This window comes from Melospiza georgiana, chromosome 5 (genome assembly GCF_028018845.1).
Source record: "Melospiza georgiana isolate bMelGeo1 chromosome 5, bMelGeo1.pri, whole genome shotgun sequence".
Classification (NCBI taxonomy): domain Eukaryota; kingdom Metazoa; phylum Chordata; class Aves; order Passeriformes; family Passerellidae; genus Melospiza; species Melospiza georgiana.
The window spans coordinates 57,496,937-57,524,193 of NC_080434.1; the positions used below are offsets into that span (position 1 = coordinate 57,496,937).

General features: G+C 38.8%; 1 protein-coding gene across 2 annotated transcripts in view; it reads right to left on the reverse strand.

Annotated features, from left to right (window-relative positions):
* STK32B (serine/threonine kinase 32B) overlaps positions 1 to 27,257 on the reverse strand; it is a 155,887-nt gene that overhangs the window by 22,138 nt on the left and 106,492 nt on the right. For both annotated transcript variants that reach the window (XM_058024838.1, XM_058024839.1), the window contains exons 5-9: positions 26,918 to 26,955; positions 19,664 to 19,753; positions 8,227 to 8,330; positions 3,649 to 3,765; positions 2,401 to 2,526 (exon numbers count right to left, since the gene is read on the reverse strand). In XM_058024838.1, coding sequence (XP_057880821.1) covers positions 2,401 to 2,526; positions 3,649 to 3,765; positions 8,227 to 8,330; positions 19,664 to 19,753; positions 26,918 to 26,955 — 475 coding nt within the window. The remainder of the gene's footprint in view (positions 1 to 2,400; positions 2,527 to 3,648; positions 3,766 to 8,226; positions 8,331 to 19,663; positions 19,754 to 26,917; positions 26,956 to 27,257) is intronic.

Sequence of the window (27,257 nt, forward strand, 5' to 3'; positions counted from 1 at the left end):
TTACAGATCACTCCATCATTTTTGTTCCTAGCAAACTCTCTATAGTCAGAGCATGATATTTAGATATCTGATGCCTTTTCCTGCATATTATCTAGTCAGCTTTAGTAGAACATAGATTTTAGATTTGATTCGGTACTTAAAAATTATATCACTTTAATTCCAAAGCTTTAAAAATAAAAGCAAATTATATTTTAAGAAACCCTACAACAATTTATGACTCTAAGCTGAAAATGAAGAAACTAACTAAGCCATAAAGAAACACATGTGCTAGTTAAGTAAGAGCTATGTTTATGGAATCAAATTAAGCTGTTAGAAATTAAGCTATGGGCCTCCTGTGCGCCCTCCTAGCTGTAGAGGGCAGACAAGCTCCTGACAGTCCAGATAAGCTGTCAAAATTTATAAAACCCTCTGGTTTCAAAACACATGTCACAGAGGCCTCAGTTCACCTTCTCATCAAAGGCTGAAAAACAAGCAATATTCTGTTGTGTGGCCTCAATTAGTCAGTGAAAGTTTTGCAGGTGCTACAAATAAAAAGTTCCTGGAAAATGTGTGACCAAGCTTGGTCTCATGAAACAGCAAAGTTTCTATGAAAAGAAATGTTGGGCTGGAAAAGACACTTTGGTTCTCACCTCACTGCTCTTCCTGACACTTGATAGACCAGGTGGAACAAGCCCTGCAGTATCAGACTCTCCATGGAAGAGTCTGGTTGAGCTTGTAATGGGACTTTCAGATAATTCTGGATAGATGAATGAAACACTTTATTTCCTTTTAAGTGTAGAATATTATTTTGCTTCACATATTATGGATTTCTCCTTCAGTTTTATAGATGCTGCCAAAACACAAATAAAGTGAATCCAAATGTGAAAAGAAAAGCTGTCTTTGCAGAGTCTGAGACTCCTGGAACCCCACCTACGTTGCATCTCTGGGTATTGGGAACTGGATCTCCCTTATGAAATATTATGTTGTGAAGTTTTCCGTATGCTGACACTTCTGGATTAAACCTTTAGCTGGGAGTAGGAAGTAAATAATTGGTTGAGTTTTGCCTGAGGAGCAAGTCCACACCTCTGATGTCTCTAAAAGCAGCTCTAACTTGAAAAAAAGGAAGAAAGTCAGTCTCCATTCATCTCGTAGATCCACACACCAGGAGAATGGAGGATAAGAAGGGGATTTGTTCTGCCTTGCTTTGCTTAGGACAGTGACCTGAGAGGGTGTAGAGGAGGATCCTGGCCTGGCACAGCAATTATTCCTGGTGCATGGGCATCAAGTAAGAGTGAAAGAGTCATGGCCTGGTAGATATGACATTCACCTCTCTTGCACTAGGATTGAGCAAGTGAAAGGAAGGAATTTCCCCACAAATGAACATTGCTCTGGAGTGCCTGTAAGAGGGGCCTGCCTTTCCTTTCTCCTGTGTGCTTGTTACCTGCTGTGTTCCTGGTCTTTCTCCCAGTCCCCTGAGGGAGACCCTGCCTGCCCACCCACAGCTCTCTTCTCCTGCAGGATGTTGTTTCCAGAGAGGCTCTGGTCAGGTGCCAAGGAGCCCAGCAATCACAGAGAACAGTGTCTTGGCAACACACCTGGCTACCTTTGCTCCATTAGGCAATGCTTTCTCACCTTCAGCTTCTGAAGGGCTGGATCCTGTCCTCATCACGTTTGTCATGAACTCAGATGCACACCTGGATAAGACAGGGTCCACCTATTCCACTTTCCTCATCTTTACTTACACTACATAAAAATATATGCATAATATAAAAACCCAGAAACAAACCTTGGTATGCTACAAATATGTTGTTTGGACAACAATTATAGTGCAACATGGCTTGCAGTCATTGCTTTTTATTCATGGCCTTCAAATACATTTAACTTGAAAATAAGCAAAAAGGAAATATCCAGAAAATACCAACAAAATGGGACCACAGTAAAAAAGAAACCCCCAGATTCTCTCACAGAATCTGAATGTTTTATTTGTAAGAAATTGTCACAAAGAAAAGAGCTCAGCCTTTTGGAATACTATTTTTTAAGTGAAAAAGTAACAGCATACTGGGATGTTAAAAAGTTTTCCAAATGTTATTCAAATGTCTGACTTTCACAGCCACAAAGTCTTCTTGGTATTCTTTGTCTCAGAGTTAACTCTGACAATCATTTACTATAACAGCTGAAATGCAAAGTCTGGAAAAGGTTTTCTTTTATTTGGAAAGGAACAAAAAGTGAACCAAGGTTAATTAGTTTTTGTTGTGATCTATTGGAATGGGACAAATTTTCCCTTAGCTGTGACTGAGTAAATGAAAGCAGAAACCAAAGTAAATCACAGAAGAGCAATAAATACAAGCATAAACAAGTAAAACATCAGTGATAATTAAAGTCAGAATTTACAAACACTGTTCACCTGGAATATTGACTTACGTTAGGAACGAAGCCTGGGGTAACAGCTTTCTCTAGAACAGCATCCCAGTTGACATCAGCCAGGTATGGAGAGTTCTGGATGTCTGCAAGGCTTGAAAGGCGACACTCTGGGTCCTTAATGAGAAGCTGTGATCAAGCACATGGCATTTTCTAAGGAACTGCATGTCGTATAGAACAGCAAATGTATCACACACATGAATTTTATGATACATATTTTTAAGTAAGAAAATGGCTAAGGAATCTTCTAACAGATGCTAGAAGTCCCAGTTTTGAAAAAAATTAAAAGTAATAAGTCACAGGATATGAGTACAGTTTAATTGCCACCAGATGGCTGTTGCAGGCATGAAGTGTATAAATGTATTAGCAACAAAAGTCTGCTTACAAATACACAAGAGTCCTCATGAAATGAAACATCACAGATCAATGCCACCCAACAATTTGTATTCTCTCTTTAATTTTTTGGAAAATACAGTTACACTGAGAATCCTGACAGCAATTAAAATTATCCACCTCAGTGCTCTATCTATTCAAGACTACATTGCTAATTGGTGCTAAAGACACATTTTTTATTACTCTATTCAGACATTCACAAATATTTCCTGTTCAATAATCAGTATTGATGATTTGAAATACCTAAAAGAGAGAGATTATCTTTGTGGTGTAGTCAGGCAATTAAAGCAAACAAAAAACTTGGATTTTAGGAAGAAAACAATTTTTAGGTTCGGATGCATTCAGAAAGAGCCCTGCCTTGTGGTTTAGTGATGTTTACAGCAAAGTGGCTCGACTTTTGTTATTGCAACTATAGCAACATGGGACAGTAAGAGATACAGCCATTCTAATTTCTAATCTCCCTGTCTGGAAACTGCAGCAGAAATTCATGGGGCAGAGTGGTCCTTCCTTCCCTGTCCCACTTGTATATTCATAGCTGGGGGGGTGATGAGGCCAGGGCACAAAGAGGAATTATTGATCCCCAAACTTTTACTATCTCTAGTGAATCAGCTTTAAAATAAAAGAAATTTTAAATTTTTACTTTGAAGCCATGAAAAGCCTGAGTCTAAGCCTAAGAACACTGCACCTTCTGAAAATACCACACCGCTCACATTCAGAGCAGCTAGAAATAAGCTCTGCTCTCTTATCCTTGAGATGTTGGCTTCCTAATGTGTGTGCTTGTCTGATGCCTTTTCCAGAGCTGGAGAAGCTTCAGGAAGAGGAGAGAACAGAGGACAGAAGGTATTTGTGCTTTCTTACCCTTTTCAGTAGTGCTATCATGCCCTTGCACCATGCGGATGAGTAGTGAACTCTTTCAATCTTGAACATGTTGAGTATCTCATCGATGGGGGTGGCTGAATGGATTTCATAGGGCCTCTGGGATAAAATAAAATCAACATCAAGTCAAAAAGAATGGATAAAAGAGTGCAGACTAGTCACATTTTCCTGAGCTCAGTATTGTGTGTCTTGAAAATATCAAAACCACGAAAATATTGTATAACAATTTTAAGTCTAATCCTTTGTGTGTGTGCTCTTCTTTGGTTGCAATGAATATAATTACTCATAGATGCATTTCCTCTGCAAATTTTTCTCTCATGAAAGGAAGTATCAGTTCAAATGAGATGAATAAATAATTTTGTTCCTTGGGCATTCCATGTGAAATGTGGATTGTTTACTACTTTTTGCTTGTAATCCTAGTGATCAGTTCTTGCAACCTAAACCAACAAAGCTGATGACAAAAGGAGCTTTGTCATACTTATTTTACTGAGTATAGTAGAGAAAGAAACTAAAAAATGCTTACAAAAGTCTGTGTCAGAATCACAGTAAAAAAAGAGGACTCCAAATCCCAATTTTTCTTGTTTGATTTTTTTAAAATCCAAAATTAACACACTACATGGATCTGCTGTCATGTGTTTGCAGTGCCTAATTTCTTCTATAGATGAAGAAAAGCTCTGATCTTTGCAGTGCTTTGTTCATTAAGTTTTCTCTGATTTATCTTTTATTACATGCAGAATTTGGAAATAAAATACTACATATAATTTTATATTCTTGTTATTTTCTGTGCACACACTTGTGTATTTGAAGCAAGTTGTTATAATTATACTTAATGTATTTTTGTAAACAAGTGCAGAGAGTGGATTGCTAGTGAATTAAGTTTTAGCCAGCAGGTGATAAATATGTGATATGAGATCTGCAGCTAAATGCCATCCTAGCAGCAGTGTGCAAATTAATGCATCATAATTCATAATCAACATAGAGTTACCTATTAATCCAATATCCTGAACAGCAAAGGGCAGACACTCATTACCTTGACTAAGAAATGAATCATCCCTTGACTTTTGCTAGTATGTACTGGTAGAAGATTATAATTTAAGAATATTTCTAGGCGTTAGTTATCTAATCTATTTAGGAATTGGAGTAACTCCTCATAAACACCCAGGACATGTTCTTGTTCTGGGACAATTCATGCATATATTTAACTTTCATATGCATGAAACCAAGTGCATTCCAAGGTACTCAGGTGCTCTAGAATACATTCAAGGAGGGTCTAAATCTTTTTGCTTTGATTCACATTCAGTTAGCCCATTATCATTTAGCTATACCATGTCCATATAAACATCACTTTAAATGCATAATTTTCCTGAACTGGGTTCAAAATTTTCAGTAGAAATAGTCTGTTATATGCTTTCCTCTACATGTGGTAATGTTGCTGTGAAACAGTTATTAAAAATGAGACTTTTGCATGTTTTCTGTCACCGAGAAGCAACGTACTGCTGACTTAACTTGATCTAACAACGTGATCAATAGGATCATTGAGTCAGAATGTACATCAATTGTTGAAAATGGCAATTAACTCAAAAATTGGCAACTATAAGGAATTACAAATCATCAAAAGTTTTTCTGTTAAGGATGTTTCTGCCCATGCATTTTTCCTGACACAAAAGTCCCTAAAATTTGCCTTATTTTCAAGATTATTTGCATTCTAAAATCTTGAAGTTTTGAGATTTGCAGACATTTTAAATGTTTTTATTAGTTAATTCAAACTATAAATGGCCATTTTAAGTTTAGTCTTTTGAGGCCCTTCATACCTCTATCTCCCCCGTTTTTCAGCTGTTCAATCCACTCAAGGATTCCTTCAGTTATATTTTAAAGAAAAAGGAAAGAAATCTGGTTTGCTTTTGTTGAGGATTTTTTGTAAAGGTTTGTTGTTAGTTGTTCACACTGCAGTGAAAGTCAGAATCTGGGAATCCCACCTACTACTCATTCCTTCACTTTGTCTCTAGTGAATTCATGGTATATACATTTATTGTAGCATTTTATCAGTTGTCTATAGCTCAAGAACAGACTGGCACATGGCATGGTTTGCATCATACAGTTTAATTATAGTTTAATTTCTTGTACTTTGTGAGAAGATCGATGTTTGATGCAAAGCTGTATGAATTTGTATTTTTCTTGCTGGCTTTTTTACCAGCAGTTGGATAAGGAGAAAAATGTACCTATAACTTATTAAGAAATGTTAGTTATACTATAGATAACTAAAAAATGGTGCAGAAAGATCTGTACTGGACATGCTCCTATATCTGCAGGCTCATTTTAAGCAGAACATGGTTTTGGCTGCCCAGCAGTGGGAAGCCAGAAATGAGAATGGCTGGAATGCCTTGATCACCCTGAGCAGCAGATGCAAATAAAACCAAAAATTCAACTCAATGAAAAACAACTAATTTTTACTCATTTTTCTTTTCCTTATCACCTCTTGAATTCAGGCTGTCAGCATCATACGCTACGCACAGCTCCGATGTGGAAAATCAAATTTGCAATGTTTCTTATTTCTAACGCTCTGTCCTTTTTTGGCTCCTGCCTTTCCCAAGCAGCAGCACGAAGCAGGCTGCAGCTGCAGAAAGCCCTGTGTCCTGTGGCTCTGCCCCGTGCCACAGCTCCTCCTTGCCCAGGGCGTGGATGGGCTGCTCCGAGAGCCTGCTCGTGTTCAGGGGCATGGGGCTGTTCCCTCTGGTTGTTCCTCTGCTGGACAGAGCTGTGGGAGCCTGGAGGAGCAGGACTGCATGCCTGCAGGTTTAGCTCTCAGCCTTGTGTGCAAACTGTGCCTCCAGAGCCAGCTGCTGCTGTGGCAGATGGGGCTCCGGAGCTCGCAGTTGTTGGGACAGCAACGTGCCTCGGGTTAAGCACATCTCCTCAACCCACTGCTGCTCCTCTTGTCATCACTCGGGTCAGTTTGGGCCTTGTTTAGGCTACAAAAATTTGGAAAATACACACCTTTTCCTTGTCCATACAGTGGTGTGAGCCGCCAAGCCATCCTCTGGCTGGCTCAGTAGCCAAGGGCTGCTCGTCAGGAGAAAACAAGCAGCTGGCTTGGGTAGCTTGAGCAGGTTCAGATGGCAACATTTTCATTTTAGAAAAAACCTAACAAGAAATTGATTCAGTCTCAACTGTGCTTTGTTTGTAGCCAGACTGACTTATTCAGGAAAGACTGTATGGGTCTCGGCAAATGGATATCATATATAATTTTTTATTTTTTAATTGAATTGTCACATCAAAGTGATCTTTTGTGATTAGTCTTGGGAGTTCAGCTTTCATTAACAATCTATCATTGCTCTCCTTTCTTGGAGACAGTCACTGGTGAAAGGGTTGATATAAAACCATCAGAAATGTTCTCTTAATTTACTGTAAGTGCAGCTAGAACTACTGTCTGTACAAGGACTGAGGATGTATTATGCTTATCACTGCCAGACTTTAACTCCTCCATTCCAGAAATAATGTCAGTCTAAAAACTCCCTAAGGTTTGAGAATTATGGTAGAGAAAAATTGATAATAATTGTCAGTTTGTTGTTTTTGTTAAGAAAGGTTTTAATACTACTCTATTTTGAGGGACGAAACAGTCTTTGCATGGGAGAGATCTTTGTCTCAGGAGCATGACTTTGGTTATTCCTATGGAAATAAAAAATAGATTGGCCAAATTTAAGGCCTTTGGAAAAAGTCGCTTCTGAAGTAACAATATGCAGACACTCTGAAATTAAATTTTCCATTTAAAAGTAAGAATAATAATTATTTCTTATTTCTATTTTCCTTTATCTGTTCTCCTACATGAAACTGTGAGATCTTTGTGGGATGAATTGTCTAGCAAGACAAGGTAGCCAAACTTTATTAATGTCATAATATAAAAAAACATACTGCAATGCAATAACATCCACTTTCCAAAACAGACATGAAAAATAATTTTAAAAACCCCAAACAGCTGCTTTAGCTACGTCATCATCCTGAAATAGTATCTAAATTACTGTTTTCTGTGGGGAATAGTAAATATTTAAGCAACTGACTGAAATCCTTTGAACCAAAATGGAAAAGAGTTTTCCATTATCTTCTGTGATATTCAACCATGCTCAGGAAGATTTTTCATTAAGCTTATTCACATAATTGATTAGATAAGAAACAAATGCACTGGCACTAAGCATTTCCTGTAGTTGGGCCAAGCATCTTAGGAAATTAGATTAGATCTCTTATGGTATTAGCCAAGAGAATCAAAGAGAAAATAGAGTGTGAAGTAACTCAACTTCTATTTGAAAAAAAATACCATTGTTTGCAATTCAGCATTATAAAGAAGCTGTTAAACATTAGGCCTTTCCTTTGCCAAACTGAGGCAAGTTTCCATAATTTGAGTATGGGGTGAAACTTTCCCAAGAGTGTTTTCCGCTGGGAAAGAACCAGGGCAGCATTCCTAACCACCTGGGCCGTGCACACTCAAATTTTATCCTGAAGAGTGCACTCAGGGCCACTGCAAACTTGAGATTTTTGTTAGATAACAACAAATTCCATCATTCTTACCCAGCCCCTCAGCAATTCATATGCTGTAATTCCTAGGGACCACCAGTCTACTGGGTACGAGTATCCTGGACCTCCATCCATAAAAGCCTGGAACACTTCTGGAGCTGAAATAGTAAATCAAATTGAACAAAAAAGCATTTCATTAAGGTTAGACTATGGGTAATATTTCACAGCTGAAAAATGAATAAGGACTCAACAAACTGGAATTAAATAGATTAAGAAGCACTGCATCTTCAGGGTGAAGTTTCAGTGCCTTGTTTTACTCATAACAAGCAACCTTTGCCACGCAGGGTATTTCAAAAGTCAGTAATTTCATATGTTAATTCTCACTTGGTTCATTTAAGTTTTAAGTTATGTGAATAAAAATAAGTAATAGGAGGAGAATTCTAGGTCTGAAGTGTGACTTAGTGCACTTAGGGTAATGTAAACATTTTATGGGAGAAATATCTGCAAGTGAGGTGATTCTTCGTGATTGATGAAGGTGTTGAATATGGTAAATCTCATCCTTATTCTACATTTGGATAGAACTAATCAGACAGGTTTTAAAGGTATTCAACACAGGAAAAAGGTAGATAGAGAAATCCTGACACTGATTTTATGGTGTGAGAAACTGTCACAACTGGAAGAAAACACTCTGTCAATGAAGTAATGACTTCCATAAACTTCTGTGGATGAAAAGAAAAGGTGTTTTCAATACAAGGATCCACTTTATCTTACTTTTATGAAAAAAACCTATACTGTATGTAATGTTACTGTAATTTCTTCAAAAAAAAACCAGATATAAATAAGAGTGCATATGAAATGAAATGAAATGAAATGAAATGAAGTGAAACGAGAACTTGGTCATGCTTTTCCAATGTTTTAACAGCAGAATCTCAGTACACTTTGGTAAAGCAACATTTTCACTGGAGATTTTCTAAACAGCACTGTCCCCAGCAGTAACATCATGCTAGATTACAATCACCATGTGAGCCTCTCCTGACCATGAATGATACTGAGGCTAATTTACCATGTTAGCACTTATTTCCACAGCCTCACTTTGTGGTGTGCACACTGCAGTGAATGCTGCAGTCTGGTCACACTTCTGACTGGCAGCTTGGGATTTGACTATTTATGGCATTTAGAGAAGCTCCTTTAATAAATGGAAAGGCATTCCTCTTAGAGGAGTTTTGGCAGTCCTTGCATTATGGATGGCAACCTAATAATTTACAGCTCCAGACCTGACTTCAGAAAGTCTTCAAGTGCCAAATATAATAGAAGGTTTCAGCATCCATTCGTTAGTTATGGCAAAACTCTGATCTGTAGAATAAAAACAGTGAATATATGAAAGTGTTCTTATACTCTTTGACCAGCAGGATCATGTCTAAACATGTTTGGTATGAGATCTGTAGGCACCTAAATAAACTTTTTTTTCTGGAATACATGTGTTTGGAGAATAGGTGACCATGGATCTCTGGCAGAGGAAGACTTGTGCTGTGATCCAATATGACATGAAACAGAAATGCCATGAGTCATTACACTGAGTTAACTCTTTCTCACCTCTAGATGACACAGCTTCCCCGGGCATGCTATATCTTCATGTGTATTTTAGCTCTTATTTGTGTGCTGCTGGTGTGCAGGCACATCCTACAGGTGTGCATTGTATCACATAGGTGGTGAGAGCATAAGAAGGATTCTTTTTGTTACTTTAGTGGATCAATGCACCTAAATTGCTCATCAGGCACCAAACTTACATTTTGAATATCACCACAGGAACCTTGTAGTGAAGGTTTGCTTAGCCCCATTTGTTATGGTTTTTGCCCACTGTGCCTAGATGATGTACAATATCGCATTACAGAAAATAGCCTTTTGGCATTTTTACTGAACTATGCAGGTATAATGCTGGCTTCACTATTTCTTTTATAGCTTTAACATTTTATTAATGAGACAGATCACTATCTGATTTCTGTGAGATAGAGGTGAAAGTACTTTATTGATGTAACCTATGACATTGACAGAATGGTGCAGCTGTTTTGCTAATTTAGTGACTGAGCTATTGACTTTTATTTTATTTTATTGTTCTAAAATTCTCAAGGTCAACTCATCCTACATTAAGCAGATCTGCAGCAAGTGCTTTATTTTGCCCTGGAGTTTTAAAGCTGTTTTCTCACCTTAAGCTGTTGGCATTCTGAGGACAGAATCTGAGCAGTTAAGGTCCTGATTTTTAAAGCCTCTTTTTGCCCACTTCAACAGCATTATTTTCAGTCCAGCTGGAATGCCTCTCTGCATTCCATCAGCTCCAGTGAAATGGTTGTAAACACTCTCTTTCCATGGTGGGGGCACTGGCAGAGGGTGCAATATGATTTGCAGTATCCTATACTCAGGTTTTTTCTCAGGGTGAAATCTCAGCCATGTTGAAGCCAAAAGACCTTTCTCTAGTTTGACAAGGCTGTGGAATACCCATTTCACACTTAGCTTGTGCTTAATGTGTCTAAAAGTCATTTTGAACTGAGACATTAGGTGTGAACAGAGGGTTCCGGGCTGTGTGCAGACTGCTGGAGTTTGCCTGCTCATTCAGAAACAGAGCATGATCTTACAGATAGACAGCAGACCCTCCAAGTCATGGAATTAACCAAGCTCTGAAGAATTAGAGCCATGAAATACAGGACATAATATTAGATTTTTCTGTAAGAAATAACTATGCCTGGGGAACCAATTCAGAGTGCAAACTGGTTAGGATAAAAGCAAATAAAAACTCTATAAGGAAAGATTAAATTCTGCATTGATTTTCTTTTACAATGTTACTTTAATATCTGTAATCTTTTAAAATTTGAACTTGATTCCAGGATCAGTTTGGACAGCCATCCTGTAGCCTACTCTGGGCAGATTCTTCCAGAGGATGATCAAATTTGAGTTTGCCAGCTTGGAGCAAAGGCAACAGCTCTGCTGTATGTGCCTGTTGTGAACATATCCTCTATTGATAACAGATATAGGATGAGAAGAATACTTCATCCTTTATCCCATAGGCAGAAGTATTCTGCCTTCAAGAGTTTGTGTGAACAAGTGTGAGAGTACCTGCAAGAGCAAGAGTTTCATATTTTTTCCTCTAGAAGTTTCCACTAAACAAAAGCTTTTCAGGAAAATAAATGGGTTTAATATTGGGTGTGATCCTGCAGTTTGTTGTGGCCAAGAGCTGTAGTTGCAATCACACACACTTGGGGGAACGGCAGCTGATGTTTGCATGGCAGGAGCTCAACTGTTAAACAGTGAGGGTAAGTCAAGTAATAGCAAAGTGTCATCTGACCCCTTTCATGCAACTTTTTGAAAATGACAAAGAAACACCATTTAAATATCAATGCCATTCCAAGATGGGACATCTGGACTAATTTTAACAGAGCAAAGAAAATCAGGAATGTCTCTGTCTTATATAATAACAAGTAATTGCACATATTAACTTTGGCAACTAGCCAAGCTAGAAGTCCTTCTATTGTTTCTTTGCTACATCTACATTTTTCTGTTAATAATATGCTTTCATTATTTTACTGTTTACCTGCTTTGCTTTCTTGAAAAGTTATATAAATAATCCCCATTTTTAATGTATTGTGTGCTTCAGTGCATTTCTTGGTTGTTCCCAATAAAAATTTCCAGTCAATACTTTTTTCCAACTAATAAATTAAAATAAATCCTCTTCAGACATGTATCTTCTGATGCTTTTGCACTGTATCTTTTTAATAATGCCATACTACTGCAGAGTGTAGGAAGTAAATAAATGGTTATTTCTCTCTAAAACGAAACCATACTAGAGGACAACCTATGAAACCTATGAACAAATTGAATGTGAGAGCAAATCTAGTGGGTCTGCATCCATCTCAGAAGCAATGGCATACTGGGATATCCTCACTCCTGTTCTGTAGTTTTGTGCAAAAGGGAGTAATTTCTGACAAATCCATTCATGTATTTAACTATCCACTGGAATTTTCATACCAGTCATATGATCTGCAATGTGAATTATGTAGATGATGCATCTCATATTGCATACATATTTTCCTAGGGATCTGCAATAAAAATAAAGTTATAAAAAAGGAAATTTTATGTAGCTGGTTGGTAATTATCTACCTTTATTTGTGGAAAGATATTAGTATCTAATAATGTGATTCATGAGCTTGAAATACATTAGAATAACAATGTAAATGTAAATAATGCTAAACAAAATTTTCAATCTTTATTCCTATTGTAAAAGTCCATTTTGTACAAAGATTAAAATGTTTTAAGTAGGGTTTCTGAAAATCTGCTGAGTATTCATTGGTATCACAACTTCATAAATTGAAAGTGGTCTGGGTCTGTGAAATTCAGACTATTTTTAATTTGGTGCTCAAAGGTGAGTTTGAAAATGCTGTCCATGATAGAATGATCAATTTGAGGTCTATCTCTTGGTTGGCAAAAAGAAAAGCTGCTGTTATTTCTGATGGAGCATCTACAGACTAACAAATCAGTCTCTTTAAGCCATAACTTGCAAGTCAGTCTTGCAAGAGGGATTACTGTAAGGAGCTGACTGCCACTGAAAAGCTAAATATTGCCAATGACTTCTGGTCATCACTTCCTGCGCAATGCCCTGTGCCAGTTATGTAATCAATATGAGAAACTGAAAATGAAACAAACAAACAGAAAACCCAAGTGTTTTTGTTTTGGTTTTGGGGTTTTTTGTTTGTTTGTTTGTTTTAAGTGATCCTGTTCAGGTGGATATGTCCAGAACATTTCTTAAGAATGAAATCCCTGACACTGCTCATCCAGTTGTTGAGCTACAGCTCTCTGATGTCTATTTCCAGATCAGCAGAGACTCTGCATGTCAGTGAGGGGAATCAGAGGTTTGTGGCTTACTGGGGGTGTTGCAAAGCAACAAACTCTGGTGTAGTCATTGCAAAAAACCATATTTCATTGGTGTGGGTCTTACTGCAGTGCCTGAGATTTCAGATTATAAAAATACATTCCAGAGTCATTAACTGAGATTCAGTGTAATATCACACTGCCAGCTATCACTCTCCTTCCACATCTTAGTCCCTGATCTTGGGGAAAAAAATTGTGCGTATTGAAGTATGTCCATTGATATATGCCCATTGATATATGCCCAAATTGATATGTGCCCATATATACAATACGCACAGCATAAGCAATATTTTGATTGACTAGCACAGGACAAGCTGTTAGAAGGTTGGATGTTTACATCTAACAAACTTGTGAATGATGATGTATAGAACACATTTATAGGTTCACCTTGTTGAATCAGGCTTAAGGCATGACAGATTGAGCTGAATAAAAAATGAACTTGATTTTTGGAATAATATTCCAAGAACCTTGAACTGAGATGTTTCAGTGAAATATTAATTGCTTTCACAGCACTGTGATGATAATGTAATTTTCACTTTCCCCTGAGAAGTAAATTCAGGGGTCAGTAATTTTTCTGGATCATGGTTTAAATAAAAAACAGAAATCAAACTACAATAATAACCAGTGATCTTCTATCCAGAGTAGAAGCTGTTTCAAGAGCAAAATGGAAGAAAATAATTTCCCTCTCCCTGAATAGAAATGTGGATTTGGTAAACTATCAATTTAGCTCCTAGTGTTTACTTCTTATGTGCTAAAAAGGTCTAAATTATAGTGGTCAGCCTTCTGACTCAGAGCTTTAGACTAGCCAGCTGCTAACTTCTATTTTATAAGGCAAAATGCTGCTTAAAGCCGGGGCATGCTGAGATGGCAATTTTCTAGCATGAGGTTTTTACTTGTTACAGCCATGTAACTGATTTTGCACCATTATTCACATTATACACCTCAATAGTTTTAATACTCATACTTAATGAAATTATTCAATCAAAGTAAATAATTTAGATACCATTACCTGAAAACAGACATGGCATTTAGAATGCCTTATTAGTTTTCCATATGGCTATATAACCTCTCCTGCCCTTATTCAGCCTCTATCCTCATACAACCCCCTGCTTTACTCAACCACTGAACAGAGCTCACTTCCTGACCTTGCACAGAGAAGCCCTTGGTGGCTGAACATCTGGATCAGCCCCAGAGAAACAACCTTGAGCTGCTGCCCCTGCTGAAAGAAAGCCCAGCAGCAACGAGCAAGTCATGGTCTCCCATTATTGAACATGAAATTGTACACAAGCACCTTTGTTGGTCCATACAAAAAGCTCACAGTGGCTGCAGGGCCAGTTTTTCTAGCAATTTTTAGAAGGGATTTTGTCCAAAAATATCCATTTGGTGTTTGGAAGGTTGTTTCAGAGTATAGCCAGCAGCTGTTCTGCCCAGTACTGAAATTAGTGGGTTTGTGTAATGGGATTTTCAGGACAGACTGTACCTGACACACCCGAAGGGCTGTTCCATGCTCCTGCATCACATTCTCCCAGCAGGTTAGAAAATATCTTTGCACCAGTTTTTGCATGCAAAAACCTGGTGGTTAACCAGGAGTTATCCAGGGGGCAGAAGGGCCCTGCTGGGCATTTTCCACCTCTGCTCCGCTCAGATCTGCCTGCAGAGCTCCACAGCACACCAGGCCCTTTTAGGCTGGCAATGAATAAACAAACAAACAAATTAACAAAAAAAAGAGCCCAAATGAAAACTACCTCTTGAACTCAGAGTGAGGTAATTATTAACTGAAATAGTAAAAAAAATTATTATATTAGTAGTTCTGTTGGAAGATCTTAAAGGATCATAGCAGGTCAGAGAGCACAAGGAGGTGAAGAGCAGCTGGAGGTAATAGGTAATAACTTCTTTCCTCCTGGGGTTCCTCATCTGCTTATGTTCCTACTCATTAGTGTCAGAGTGGAATCAAAACCTGACTATGTTTAATCACACATGTTTACATATGTGTAAACATCACAGGGTTTAAGGGATTAAATATTGATGTGTGTTTAATCCCCTCAGCCACATAGCTCCTAGCACGAGCTGAAAATCCCATCAGTGTGGGGAATATTTATTTCAGCACCTCAGAGTCTCACACAGCCACTCTTAGTTCTTGCTACTCAGAACAAAGAGAAGCCTCCCTTGTCATGCTGACATCATGAGATCTCCCTGGGATCAAAAGGTCAGGTAATGATCTCACCAGAGAAACTCTGCAGACAGGCAGTCAAACCCCCTGTAGGATAAAAGTAGGATTTTTAAAAACCTAAACACTGCCTTAACTGCATTCAAAATGCAATGCGCTGAAAAACAGTATTTAATTTCAGAGCATTGTTTATTATGAGTTCAAGAAAGACCAAAGAATGATGACTTTTGAAAACTCAACTCAAAATTTTCCCTGCTATATTTTAAGCATCCGAGAAACAAATTTAGTTCAACGGGATAATTTTTTCCATGTGAAAGGTTTATACCAGGACATCCACTGGCTTTCCTCTGAGTACAATTGTACACCTACAGAGGATTAATTAATAAATATGGATGACTCAGACATTTTAGAAGTTCAGTGAACCAGTGTAAATCCACAATACTTTGGTAATCTCAGGCATACAGTCATTCTTCACCATGACAGCAGCCTATGAAAGGAGCTGTGAAAACCTGAGATAACAGGCCTGTGAGATAGGAATGGGGTAGCTGAAACCTTTCACATAATTTATGACTGATTTTATTGACTTTGGATTTTTGTCAGGTGTATTTGTGTAATAAAATGTATTTTATTGGTTCAATTTCAGGTAAAGTCACAGTGCATCATTTGAATGTCCTCAGTCTCTGGCTGTGAAAAACATCAAAGGCTCTACCTAGTCCCCCCAAACTCTCCTACCACTAAATCAAAAGTTCCTCCCCCCCAAAAAAAAACAACCCCTCCAAAATATAACTTGTGAATGGAAAGGTTTTGCAACACAGAAATCATACACAGATCTATAGAAATTGAGCATTCCAAAATATTTCAATAAGGAAAAAGCATATGCTGTAGGACTCAAACACACATAAATTTGCCAGAGTGAGGAATAAAAGAAAGGTGGCACCTGTCATGTTTTCTAGATGTGTTTTACTGTTTAACTTTTGGGTTCTGAGCACTCTATTGCAGGATAGAGGGCCATCACTGCAGATGGGTGCCCAGCACAGAGCATATTTGAGACACACAGATATTTCCTTCACCCTTGTTCACAAGGGAGAAATTGAAGAAATTCCTTTTATTTGGTTTTTGGGGTTTTTTTTCACTCATAAAGATGGAACAGTGTTGAAAGTAGCAAGGCCTTACAGAGGTGCTTCCAGCCAGCAAACACATAATTCCCTTTCTCACAGAGGCCAGAGTAAAATCCCTCTGCAGGCAGAAGGAGTCCCAGCTGCACAGAGCAGCCCGTGCAGCAGGGACCACGTCCTGCCTGCCCTGGCTCTCCTGCCCCACATCCCCTGCACAATGGAGGGATCCTCCGCAGCGCTTGTGGTGGTTTGCTGGCAGCAGCTGTGCCTGCCTAAAGCCAGCCTGGTCCCAAAGGACATTTTGCATTGCTTGCCAGGGCAGGATGACAGCCTGAAACTCTACAAGTTTACAAAAAGCTCTTCCTACAACAAAGCTCTTCCTACAACAAAGGGTGTGACAACGCCCTCAGTCACAGGCATTGTAAAAGGTTTGAGCCGTGAATTTGAGAAGGTAAAATCAGGCACAGGTGGCACAGAGGTTTCCCAAATCAGCAGAGGGCACACATTGCCTTCCACAGTCCCAACCACCTGAAAACAGAAGACAAACTCGGAGGACCCCCAAACTCTAAGAAGTTGAACTCATTTCAGCTTTTCAGGTCACTGGCTTTGAGAGGAATATCACTGGCTGGGACTGCTTGGAACATGCCTTCAGCTGTTTTATTTTCCAGCATCAGTCTCATTACATGGTTATGACAATGGGAAGATGCTATCAGCTCACATCCCAGGCAGCAGACCAAGAACTTTATGTTACAACTTACTTTATAAGTTGTTTAACCAATCACACAAAGCAAAAGCACATTGACAGTAGGTCTATCCAACCACTATAAGCACATACCTTTGGTTAAAACAATGCCTGCTTATTTTGAATACAGTATCTGCTTCTAAGCTTTAAAACACAATGGACAGAGCTCCATTATTAAGTTTAAAACTTCCTAATATCTTGCTAGATAAACTTTTCTGTAGCTTGGAGAGTTATTCTAGACAAGCATTAATACACAGACCATTGTTCTATTTGTCCTTGCTTCTCTACTTTTTAAATAATTTTTCTGCTGACCTATCTCATGGCTGCTGCTTAGCTCTAATCCCAGTTCTGCTGTCTCTGAGGTCTGCCTTTTGCAGCTTTCCCAAAACTTTCTGATATTATGGATTCCCACAAGGCAAAGCTGCAGAAGCAGTAGAAGCAGCTGGAAACGCCCTGCATTTTCTTGTCCTGCATTTTCTTGTCCTGCACTGCCTTGTCCTGCACTACCTTGTCCTGCATTTTCTTGTCCTGCATTTTCTTGTCCTGCACTGCCTTGTCCTGCACTGCCTTGTCCTGCACTGCCTTGTCCTGCATTGTCTTGTCCTGCATTTTCTTGTCCTGCACTGCCTTGTCCTGCATTGCCAGCCTGGTGGCCTTGCTCCTTTCACACATACTGCTGTCCCAGTCCTTGTTCCTATGTGGGGTGGGCATTTCACTTGTCTGAATGAATGGGCTGGGAAGGGGTAACATGGAAACTGACAGTTTCTAGAGAAACACTCAGGTTCAGGTACAGTGCATTCTGCATAAACTTTTAATAAGTAGGGAAATAGGCAAGGAACATTTCAGGCTGAAATATTTGGGGCTAATGTGAAGTGGGATTAAGCAAAGAGTTTGGGGCTAAAAGGCTGATGTGAAGTGGGATTAAGCAAAGGCTGCAGGAGCTGACTCACACCATGCTTAGCATTACAAGATAGTCATCTTAATCAGAACAGCTAGGGCATTTTTATAACACAATATCAATTCACTCAGTTTTTTTCCTGGAAACCATTTTTATTTTGTCACGCTGCATGTGAACAAATCTCTCCCCAGCAATTCCTCAGCCTATTTCAATCAGATTTCAAAGAAAAATGGAGGCTTTAGAGATAAAGTTTTTCTGTTTATTTCCTTAAATTTCCCATAGCAAGAAGTGAGAAATCCTGTGAGTGCCTCTGCTAAGGGAGAGGCTGGAGAGTCCCCTCATATCTGATTAAACACAACAGGCTCCACATGAAAGTAAGACTTTATAAAACTTCAAGAGGGGCAAATAGCTTTCATCACATCTCATACTGTCATCATTGTGAAAATCAGCATAGCATAAGGCATGTCTTATAGAAACTGCTAAGTTTCCTTGGTTCTGGTGCTCAGCAGGTACCATGCTTGAAGTTACTTTGTCTTGTTACACCAAGGTTAAATTGTGGTTTGAATTCCTGGTAATAGAAGCTTGCCAGAAACCATAAAGCCAACCTCCCTAATACAGTTTTGTTTTTTTCTATTTGTCTCATAGTCTAAACATCTCAGGAGAAGCCACACGGAAAGTGATACTGCCTTACAATCAGAAGTCACTGCAAACTGAAAATTCCTTGTAGAATTGCACTGAAGTTAGAATTCCTCACAAAGTAAAAGATATAAACTAAAGGAGGAAAGCAGCACCAATGAATGTCTGACCATATCTGTCACACACTTAATATTTGGTTTGTTGAAGCTTTGGTGTCCAAACTGTGCAACAGAGAATCCTTACCCATCACTTTTCATCTGAAACAGAGGATTTTTACAGCTCTTAAAGCTTTTCTGTCTTCTTACAGCTCCAAATAAATGCAAGGGTGACTCTTTTGGCTCTTTCTGAATGGTAAAGACTGCAACTGGGGCTTTTGTGGCATCTTTACATTTCCAGGAGGCGAGGAAGGTGCAATGAAGAGAAAGTAAGTTGGTGGATGGTGTGATAGCCTTCATAAAGGAAAGGAGAGAATATTTTGGTACTGTTTCTTCTTGTGAGGTTGATGGATATGGTGGAGATCTGCTGAGTGGGGAGGAGGCTTCAGGAGTGAAACAACTACATGAGCTGAGGTGAGTTTAGATCAGATCCATCAGTGTGAAAAGGTAAATCTTTTCCATCTCCCATCTTTCCCTTGACCTCCTAATGCTCTGTATGTCATGCACATTTCACCTAAGCAGATATACCATATATTCTTGTGGTGCAAATATATAATATATTCTTGTCTCAAGGTGTGGGGATTTACAGAAAGTAATACACAAATTCTCCTGAATTTGAATTCACAAAGCCTAACAGAAACCGACTAGAAGAGTGTAGAGATCAAGCTCCTGTATAAAAGAACATCCAAACAACATCCTTCATCTCTGAAGATTTTCACTGCTGACGCACATATATACTGTCAAAAAAAGAAGTTGATCACATCTATTTTATGCTTTTACAACTTGAAATCCTTTTTCCATATCATTAGTCAGCCTTAATATGCAACTTTTCTTACATTTTTAAATGTATTGAGAACTTACCCATGTAGGGTTTTGTGCCAGCCATAGAAGAAGCTTTTTCTGAGCCTTTCACTATGGTTGCTACATTAAAGTCAGTGATATGAACGTGTCCTACAATTACCAAAGTAAAAACAGAAGTTAAAATAGCACATCATACAAATATTCCTCACTTTATCAAACATTTAAGGAATAATGGAAAAAACCCCATGATTTGAAAGATATGTTACATTAATAGAAACTTAATATTAAATGTTATTCTGAACTAGGAAAAACAATTTGGAAGCACAGTGATGGAATAGTTTTCTTGTCACCCACTACCTGTCTGTGCTCCTGAACTGTTTTTGCTGATCACCCCTGAATCTTCTCATGCAATGAATAAAGATAAGAAATGGCCCACAAGAACCCATTGAAGTTGGGTTTAGCAAGTTTAACTTGAAGTTTAGCAAGTCCAAGTGTAGGGTACTGGATGGGGGCTATCTCAGACATGAACACACATTGGGAGGTATGGTAACTCATTGAGGGCAGCCCTGAGGGGAAGAACTGGGGGTTTCTGGTGGATGAAAACCAGGAGATGCCCCAGCAGTGTGCATTTGCAGAAGGCTGACCCTGTCCTGAACTGCATCAAAGGCGGCACAGCTGTAAAAGCGAAGGGAGACGACCCATCCTTTGATCAGCATCGAACTTCCATTTATTGATCCAACATGCACATTTTATAACCATGTTAATTAAGTTCATACATATTGCAAAACCCGAGCTCATCATTGGTTACAGATTACACACCAACCCCTCCTTTTGTTTTCAATACCTGTGGTTTGTTATTGAGACCAAGGCTTGTTTTTCTCATCCTGTTATGAACAGTTCTCAACGCCTCTATGTTTGTCACTCTGCTTTCCCATAACTATCCAAGGACAAGATATTTACTTGTTATTAAAATACAAGGCCTGAGAATTCTGCTGTTTACAGAAACACGCCTGAGAATTTTGTTGTTTACAGGAACAGGCTTGAGAATTTGCTGTTTACAGCTGCCTTTTACTTTTCAATCAGCTGTATATGATTATGGCATGTCTGAACAAAACTCTATAAGCCATGTCTGAGCAAAATTCTCCAACACACAGCCAGCAGGCTGAGGGAGGTGATTTCTCTCTCTCTGCCCTTGAGAGACCCCCCTGGAGGGTGGTGAGACACTGGCCCAGGTTGCCCAGGGGGTTGTGGATGCCCATCCCTGGCAGTGTTCAGGCCAGGCTGGACTGGGCTCTGAGCCCTGGTATGATTGAAGGTGCTCCTGCCCACAGCAGGAGGGTTGGAACATGATGATCTTGAAGGTCCCTTCCAACCAGAACTATTCTGTTATTCTGTAATTCTCTCGGTCTTCTCAGAAGTAACATGCAGAGGCAGATGTGAAGCTGGGTGTGAAATTTGCCTCATCCCCAGCTACAGTCACCCCTCACATCTCAGGTACTTGTAACACTGCCTGCAATTGCATCCACTACAGGTCACCATCAGCCTTTTTTGAGTCTTCTCAGGGAAAAGAGGGAGAGGAGAAGACAAATGGCATTTTTATCACACAATAAGTATAATATTAGATCCACAGTAACAGAAGATGTGCATATAAGAGCAGCAGATGCCAAATCATCACTTATTTGACAGCAGGTTGCAAGATGAACAGTAAGTGGCAAAAGTCAGCCTGAGAATGTGCTGCCTGACCAGCCAGACATGATTCAAATTGCACTAATGAGGCTGAATGGCCCAAACCTTCTATTACTCCTTTACTGGGATAGTTTATGATAAGCATGGGTTCAATATCTCCACCACTGTGAAGTAATAGCTGTTAATCCTGGTTTGTTATATGCAGGTAAACTGAATAGAAATCCAGCTTGAAAATATGTAAAGCTTGAATTTCACAAGTCTTCTGTTAGGTTTTGCATCTTTGCTCAAGGACTGGTGTTGTGGAGTGATGCAGATGCCATCCTTGCTGTGATTACATCTGACAGTGCCATGGAGGACATGGAACTCCCTTCCCCATCTTAGCTCTGCACTCAGATCATGATTAATATATCATGTGTTGAGCTAGACTTCTGAGTGACAAATTTGTGTGGGGTTTTTTTTTATCAAGGTCTCAGTCTCATTCAATCCACAGAGTGGATCAGGCTTTGGGCATGTTAAGCAAGGGAGGTTTTAAATCATGTTTGCTGCCAGAGATGAGAAGAGTGTAACAATTGACTGATGGATTTTACCCTGGTGCCTGACGGACGAAGAGCAGTCTCAACAAAATGTCATGCTGCTCCAACAATCTAACCCAGATCCTGCTCAAAGACCACAGGAAAGTTGTCAGCCAACCTCTAACTGTGCAGCTGTGCATGTGTGAACTGAAATTCTCAGAGGACCCTTATTTGGTTAGATCTGAGCTGATTTTGAAGGGGGAAGTACTTAAGAAGGTACTTCCCACTGCTAAACTTTAAGCTGTTTCTCCAAATGAGAGACACAGTAAAAGTCTTCAATGAAATGGTTTGTCCACTTCTCCGCAATTTTTTTTAAAAACCTGCCTGGATTTTATTAACACTTTTTCCTAAGATGCCCAGGCCAGGAAGCCCTCTACACATGGCAGAGAAAAAGTACGAGCCCAGGAAAGGCATCTCTTTATACAAGGTGGGAAGTGTTAGGCTGCCATGACAAGAATCAGTGCTCACAGCCCAGCTTGACAAAGCAATTCCAAGGTGGTATCCTACTCCCCGCTGGATGGAATGTAGCATATTTGCAGTTTATTTCTGCCATCATAAAACACTGTGGCTGAAGGCTTCTTGCAAATCATAACTGAAAAATAAATAAATCCACCTCATGGCAGTAGTTTAAAGCAATTCTATGTACACTGTAGAATGAAAGGTTGCAAGGACCTTGGTAGCCTAATATTATCTCTCTTTTTTTGACAGATAATAGAAATAGAAATATATATGAAGTTCTGCCACTTAAATGACAGCATTGCAAGTGATGCTCCATTGGAGTGCCAGTGTCACTGTCCATTGCAAAACATCTGCTGCATCACATCCATTCAGACTGATCCAAACAGGTGATTTGCAATGAAAATTGCCTCTCCCGCAGTGCATTATTTTCTCTCCCTTTAATTAGATTTCGTGTAGCAAAATCAAAATAGCACACATGAAATGTTGTATTCATTTTGGGGTTTTTTGTTTAAAATGCCTTTCTGGAAGGTAAAGTATGGATCATGAAGGTAGATTCTGAACACCTCCTCTGCATCCTGCTACCCGTAGAGCAAAAGGCAGCTCCTGTGCATGAGGCAGGGCAGAGTTTACTGCTGGAAAAGCTCCCCTTTGCTCTTCCCCCTCACTGAGCTGCTCCACCTACGGCAAGAGAGAGACAGAGAAAACATCTCCCCAGTAGGGAGACATTGAAAAAGCTGAGGGTCTTCTGCTGACAGGAGGGTGCTGAAGGAGTCTTTGAATATCTTCAGTCTGGTGATTGCAAGTTATTATTCATCAAATCCTAGAATTCTAGATGTTTGGGGTTTTAAGTTTTTGTTTTGGGTTTTGGGGTTTTTTTGTTTGTTTTGGGTTTTTTTTAAGAATCTTTTAAAACATATTAAAGAAAACATTTTCTTTCTTAAAGGGTGGTAAACTTCTACAATTTGTTGCTCCAGGGGATTGTAAAGGCCAATATCAGCTGCAGCTTCAAGAAGGCAGCTAACTCAGTAACAAGACTTTCTTCACATTCTAAATGGAATATGCAAAGGTGCTCTAAAATTCTACCACAAAAAAATTGTGGGTGATAGGCAACACTGATGGCAAAGTGGCAAAAAACATGTTCCAAAAATGTTTCCTCTTGTCACCAGTTGCAACAAAATGCTGGCCAAGGTCTTGGATCTGACCTAGCAGGGAGTCCTTGCTCAGTAAACCAAGCATGGATTTTGCTGAACGAAACCATGTTGGGGAAAGCTTGCCTGAGAGGCGTTCAAACCCTTACAGGCTGTTTGTAAACAGATTGTATTGATGGTGTGGCCACTTAGCAAAAGGCTAAGCCTGGACGCAAAAGTAGAGCCTGTAATTTCTGCAGAACCACCAGCAATGTTAATTTCAATGGTGCTACCAAAGAGCTGTAGGAATAATGTTATCATCTCCTGAAAAGGTCAGTTTATTACTCTGTTTACCACTGCTTGTTTTACTGCATTTAAGAAATTCTATGTCTCTTTGACATCATAGTTAATAGATCATGCAAACTTTTAAAGATATCTTTAATTTCTTTGATATTTAGACAAAAATACAACATGGACCAAACTTAGATTCCAGATCTAAGTGCTGTCACTTCAGTTATATTGTTCTAAACCATTAAAATGAAAGGAATAGAAGAGGAGCCAGAATTCTATCACTGAGAGAATTCTAAAATGCTTTTTTCTGTACAATACAGTTGTAATATCTCCCATGAAACACGAGGCAGTCCCTTCAGCTGTCACTGGAATAATTATATTTTACATATATGTTAGCAGAACAGAGAATTACTACTAATATTAGAGATTAGTGTTAGTCATAAGAGGAAGAGCTTTCTGGGAAAGCTGAGAAAAAAACATTAAAAAGGAGCTTTATTGATTGAATTAATTTCATTAGAGGGTCTGATTCTGGTTCAGAGAATGAACCCTTAAACCATCCCTACTTTCTCTCTCAGAGATTGGATGTGAATTCTCTCCAGGAGACCATGCAATAATCCCCTGACAGGGGCTGATCACCACTTTTAATGGCTGGTTATCCCATTCTCACATACCATTTTGCTTTTCAGGATCATCAAACATTCATTTCCACTGATGCATCAGAACATGTGATCAGCAGTGCTGAGATTTGGCTTTGATGAAAAGGATAGGGAAACATTCAGGATTCATCTGCCAGAATGATTTTGAATAGGTTGTATATGTTTTTGTGTGATGGGTTTTTATTTTTTTTTTCTTTTTAATTTGTAAATTAGATTGATCACTTTTAAGAAAAATCTTTTGTTTTCATTACTTCCGTACTCCTGAGGTATATCCCCTAAGCCCTACAGATAAATTGCAGTGAAACTAGTTTTACTGAGCACAAATATCTATAATATGTATTCTTGGTATATGCTATGAAAGTTAGCCAATTTAACTGCTTGGAGATGTAAAGTAATGTGAATGGTGTAACCCTAAATTTTTACTTCAGCCAGAATAGGTTTCTTCAGTGAGGCCAAAGAAATCTGAGTCACTGAGACAAAGTCTCAGTCAGAAATGTTGTGCATATCCAATTACTTGATACTTTGTGTAAGCATAATTTGTTTAATGAACTGTAAGAAAGGCCTAGGGGTAAAGTCAAGCACATAGGAAACTGTTGTGCCTTCTTAGAAGCCACAGGCTAAAATAAAGTTCCTTCCTGTACACCTGGTTAGGCTCATGTTAGGTGAATTTGTTACGCTTACGCTGCAGCCAAATATATTTGTGGTGCATATATTCAGCATATTTTTCCATTGAGTGAAATCTGATGATTTTGTTAAAATGACATTGCTACATTGCAGCTTAATCAGAGCTGTTAAAGACTCCAAGAATAGCTTTCTTCTTGCAAAAGAGCTTCACTTCTGTAAGGTAAGCCCGAGGTAATTAGCATGGAACAGACTCTGTCCACATTAGTGAGTTGAAGTGTATAGACCCTTTACAGGCTTAAGGGAATTCCTTCCCCAGAGGTGTGAGAGCTCTTTGAACCTGTTTGAACCCATGAATTGATAAATTCTGCTGACCAAGATTGGTGTGCTTGTCTGGAGAGGTCTGTTCTTTCACCCCTTGTCTGCAGGTGTGCAACGAGGGAGCAGCACTCTGCTGCTCTGCAGAAGAGAGGCCATCCTCCCCAAAATTTCCAAGCTGCCTGCAGATAACTTTGTTCCTGAATAGTTTGTAATCACAAAAAATCCCCTTCATTTTGCATCAAGTGGTCACTCTGGTGTAGGTTCTTCTTTGTGATGCCTGAGTCCCCATAGGAAAGCTCTCACAAGGGAGTTTGTTTTTTAGCCACAAGAGGCTGGTTTTGTGCACTAATTGACCTTGATGAGGGGCAGGGAGAGGTAAAGGTGACTGTGCTTCCAAGGCTGTCAATCAGAGATTTAACACACTCATACTCATTTTGTTTTGCTGTTGACATCTTTAATTTACCAGGACTTAAAGGCAAGATATTTCTATTTCATGCTTGTTTGCTGATACCAGAGTCTTGGGAACATTAGCACTTATGGGTCTGAAGCATTAAATTGCTGAAGTTCTAGATGGTTTAAAACTCCAGTATCACTTAGCTTTATTAGCTTTTGTGTTCCCAGGAACAAACATCATCTATGCTGAATGTTACTTTAATCAACTTTTACTTGTGTACCCAGCAGCTCTACAACAGATTTTGAAACATAATGCCATCATTGGCATAATTTCAATATTATATTTTCTCAGAGGTTTTCTGCTTTTAATCAGTTTTGGAAGTAAACTTTCCCACGGTAGCAAGCACACATCTCCTTTTTCTAGCTAGGCTTTTTCTTCTATGTATTTCTGTTCTAACTGATACAAGAGCAGTGCCCTCTTTACCTACATTTCTCATGTTTTCCCTATAAACTGTTGCAAGAAGATATATGACATTTTAACTAAATACTTCTTGGAGAGAGTATATGTTTAAAATTTAAGTTTAAAAGAATCAGCTGCTTTTCTTTCATACCATATCTTTTATTTTTACGAACCTGGAATTAGTAGTAAAAGTTCAAAGCTATTTATTCTTGTCTATTCCTTTTTATGCTATTTAAGCCAGAGCTACATGTGTGGAGAGAAACTTTGCAGTCAAATTTCCAAAATCCCTATCTAGATTCTAGAAAGATAATTTTAGAAATCCACATGAGAAATAATTTGCTATGTGGAATTTCTTAGCCCTTCAGAAGTTCTAAGAGAGGAAATAAAGTACTTGGTACTGTTCTATTGGTAAGCACCTTAAAAGCGGTTATGACGATCCACATAATCCTGTTAATAAAATACGAATTTCTTTTTACTAAATGTCCCTGCTTATCTCAATTCATATTGAATTCCTTTGAATTCAGACCTTGAAAATTTCTGATCTGCACGTTTCTTTGGCAATAGGAGGGAAAACTACAAAATCTACAAGGTGGTCTGTGGGAGTTTTTTGAGAAATCCCAGATTTAGGTAGGAATTCAGCATTGGAGGTTCATTTACGAAGTGTGTCATGAGCATGCCACTGACATCTCAGGAATTAGAGATTTTGAGGGAAAGCAATACTCACTTACCATGTTCATCCAGCAGTATGTTGTCAGGTTTGATGTCCCTGGAAAATAAGGAAAGGAAAACATTACATTTTGTACCCAAAGAAAATCTGCAATTTTAAAGTTCTCCCCATTTGGATGTGAGGACTAAATCACTTAAATCATTACAAACCCAATGAAAACCATATAATACATAAATGCAAATGATTTCTATCTACATATTTTTGCTGCCCTGAGAAAACATGCATACTAAAGAGTCTCTCTGGGTTTCCATTTATTGTAGTTTTGTTTTCATATGGTTGGCATTGACATGGGTCTGGTTTTTAAGACTGTGTGCTTTGTTCTTTATAGCAGCAGTAAAATG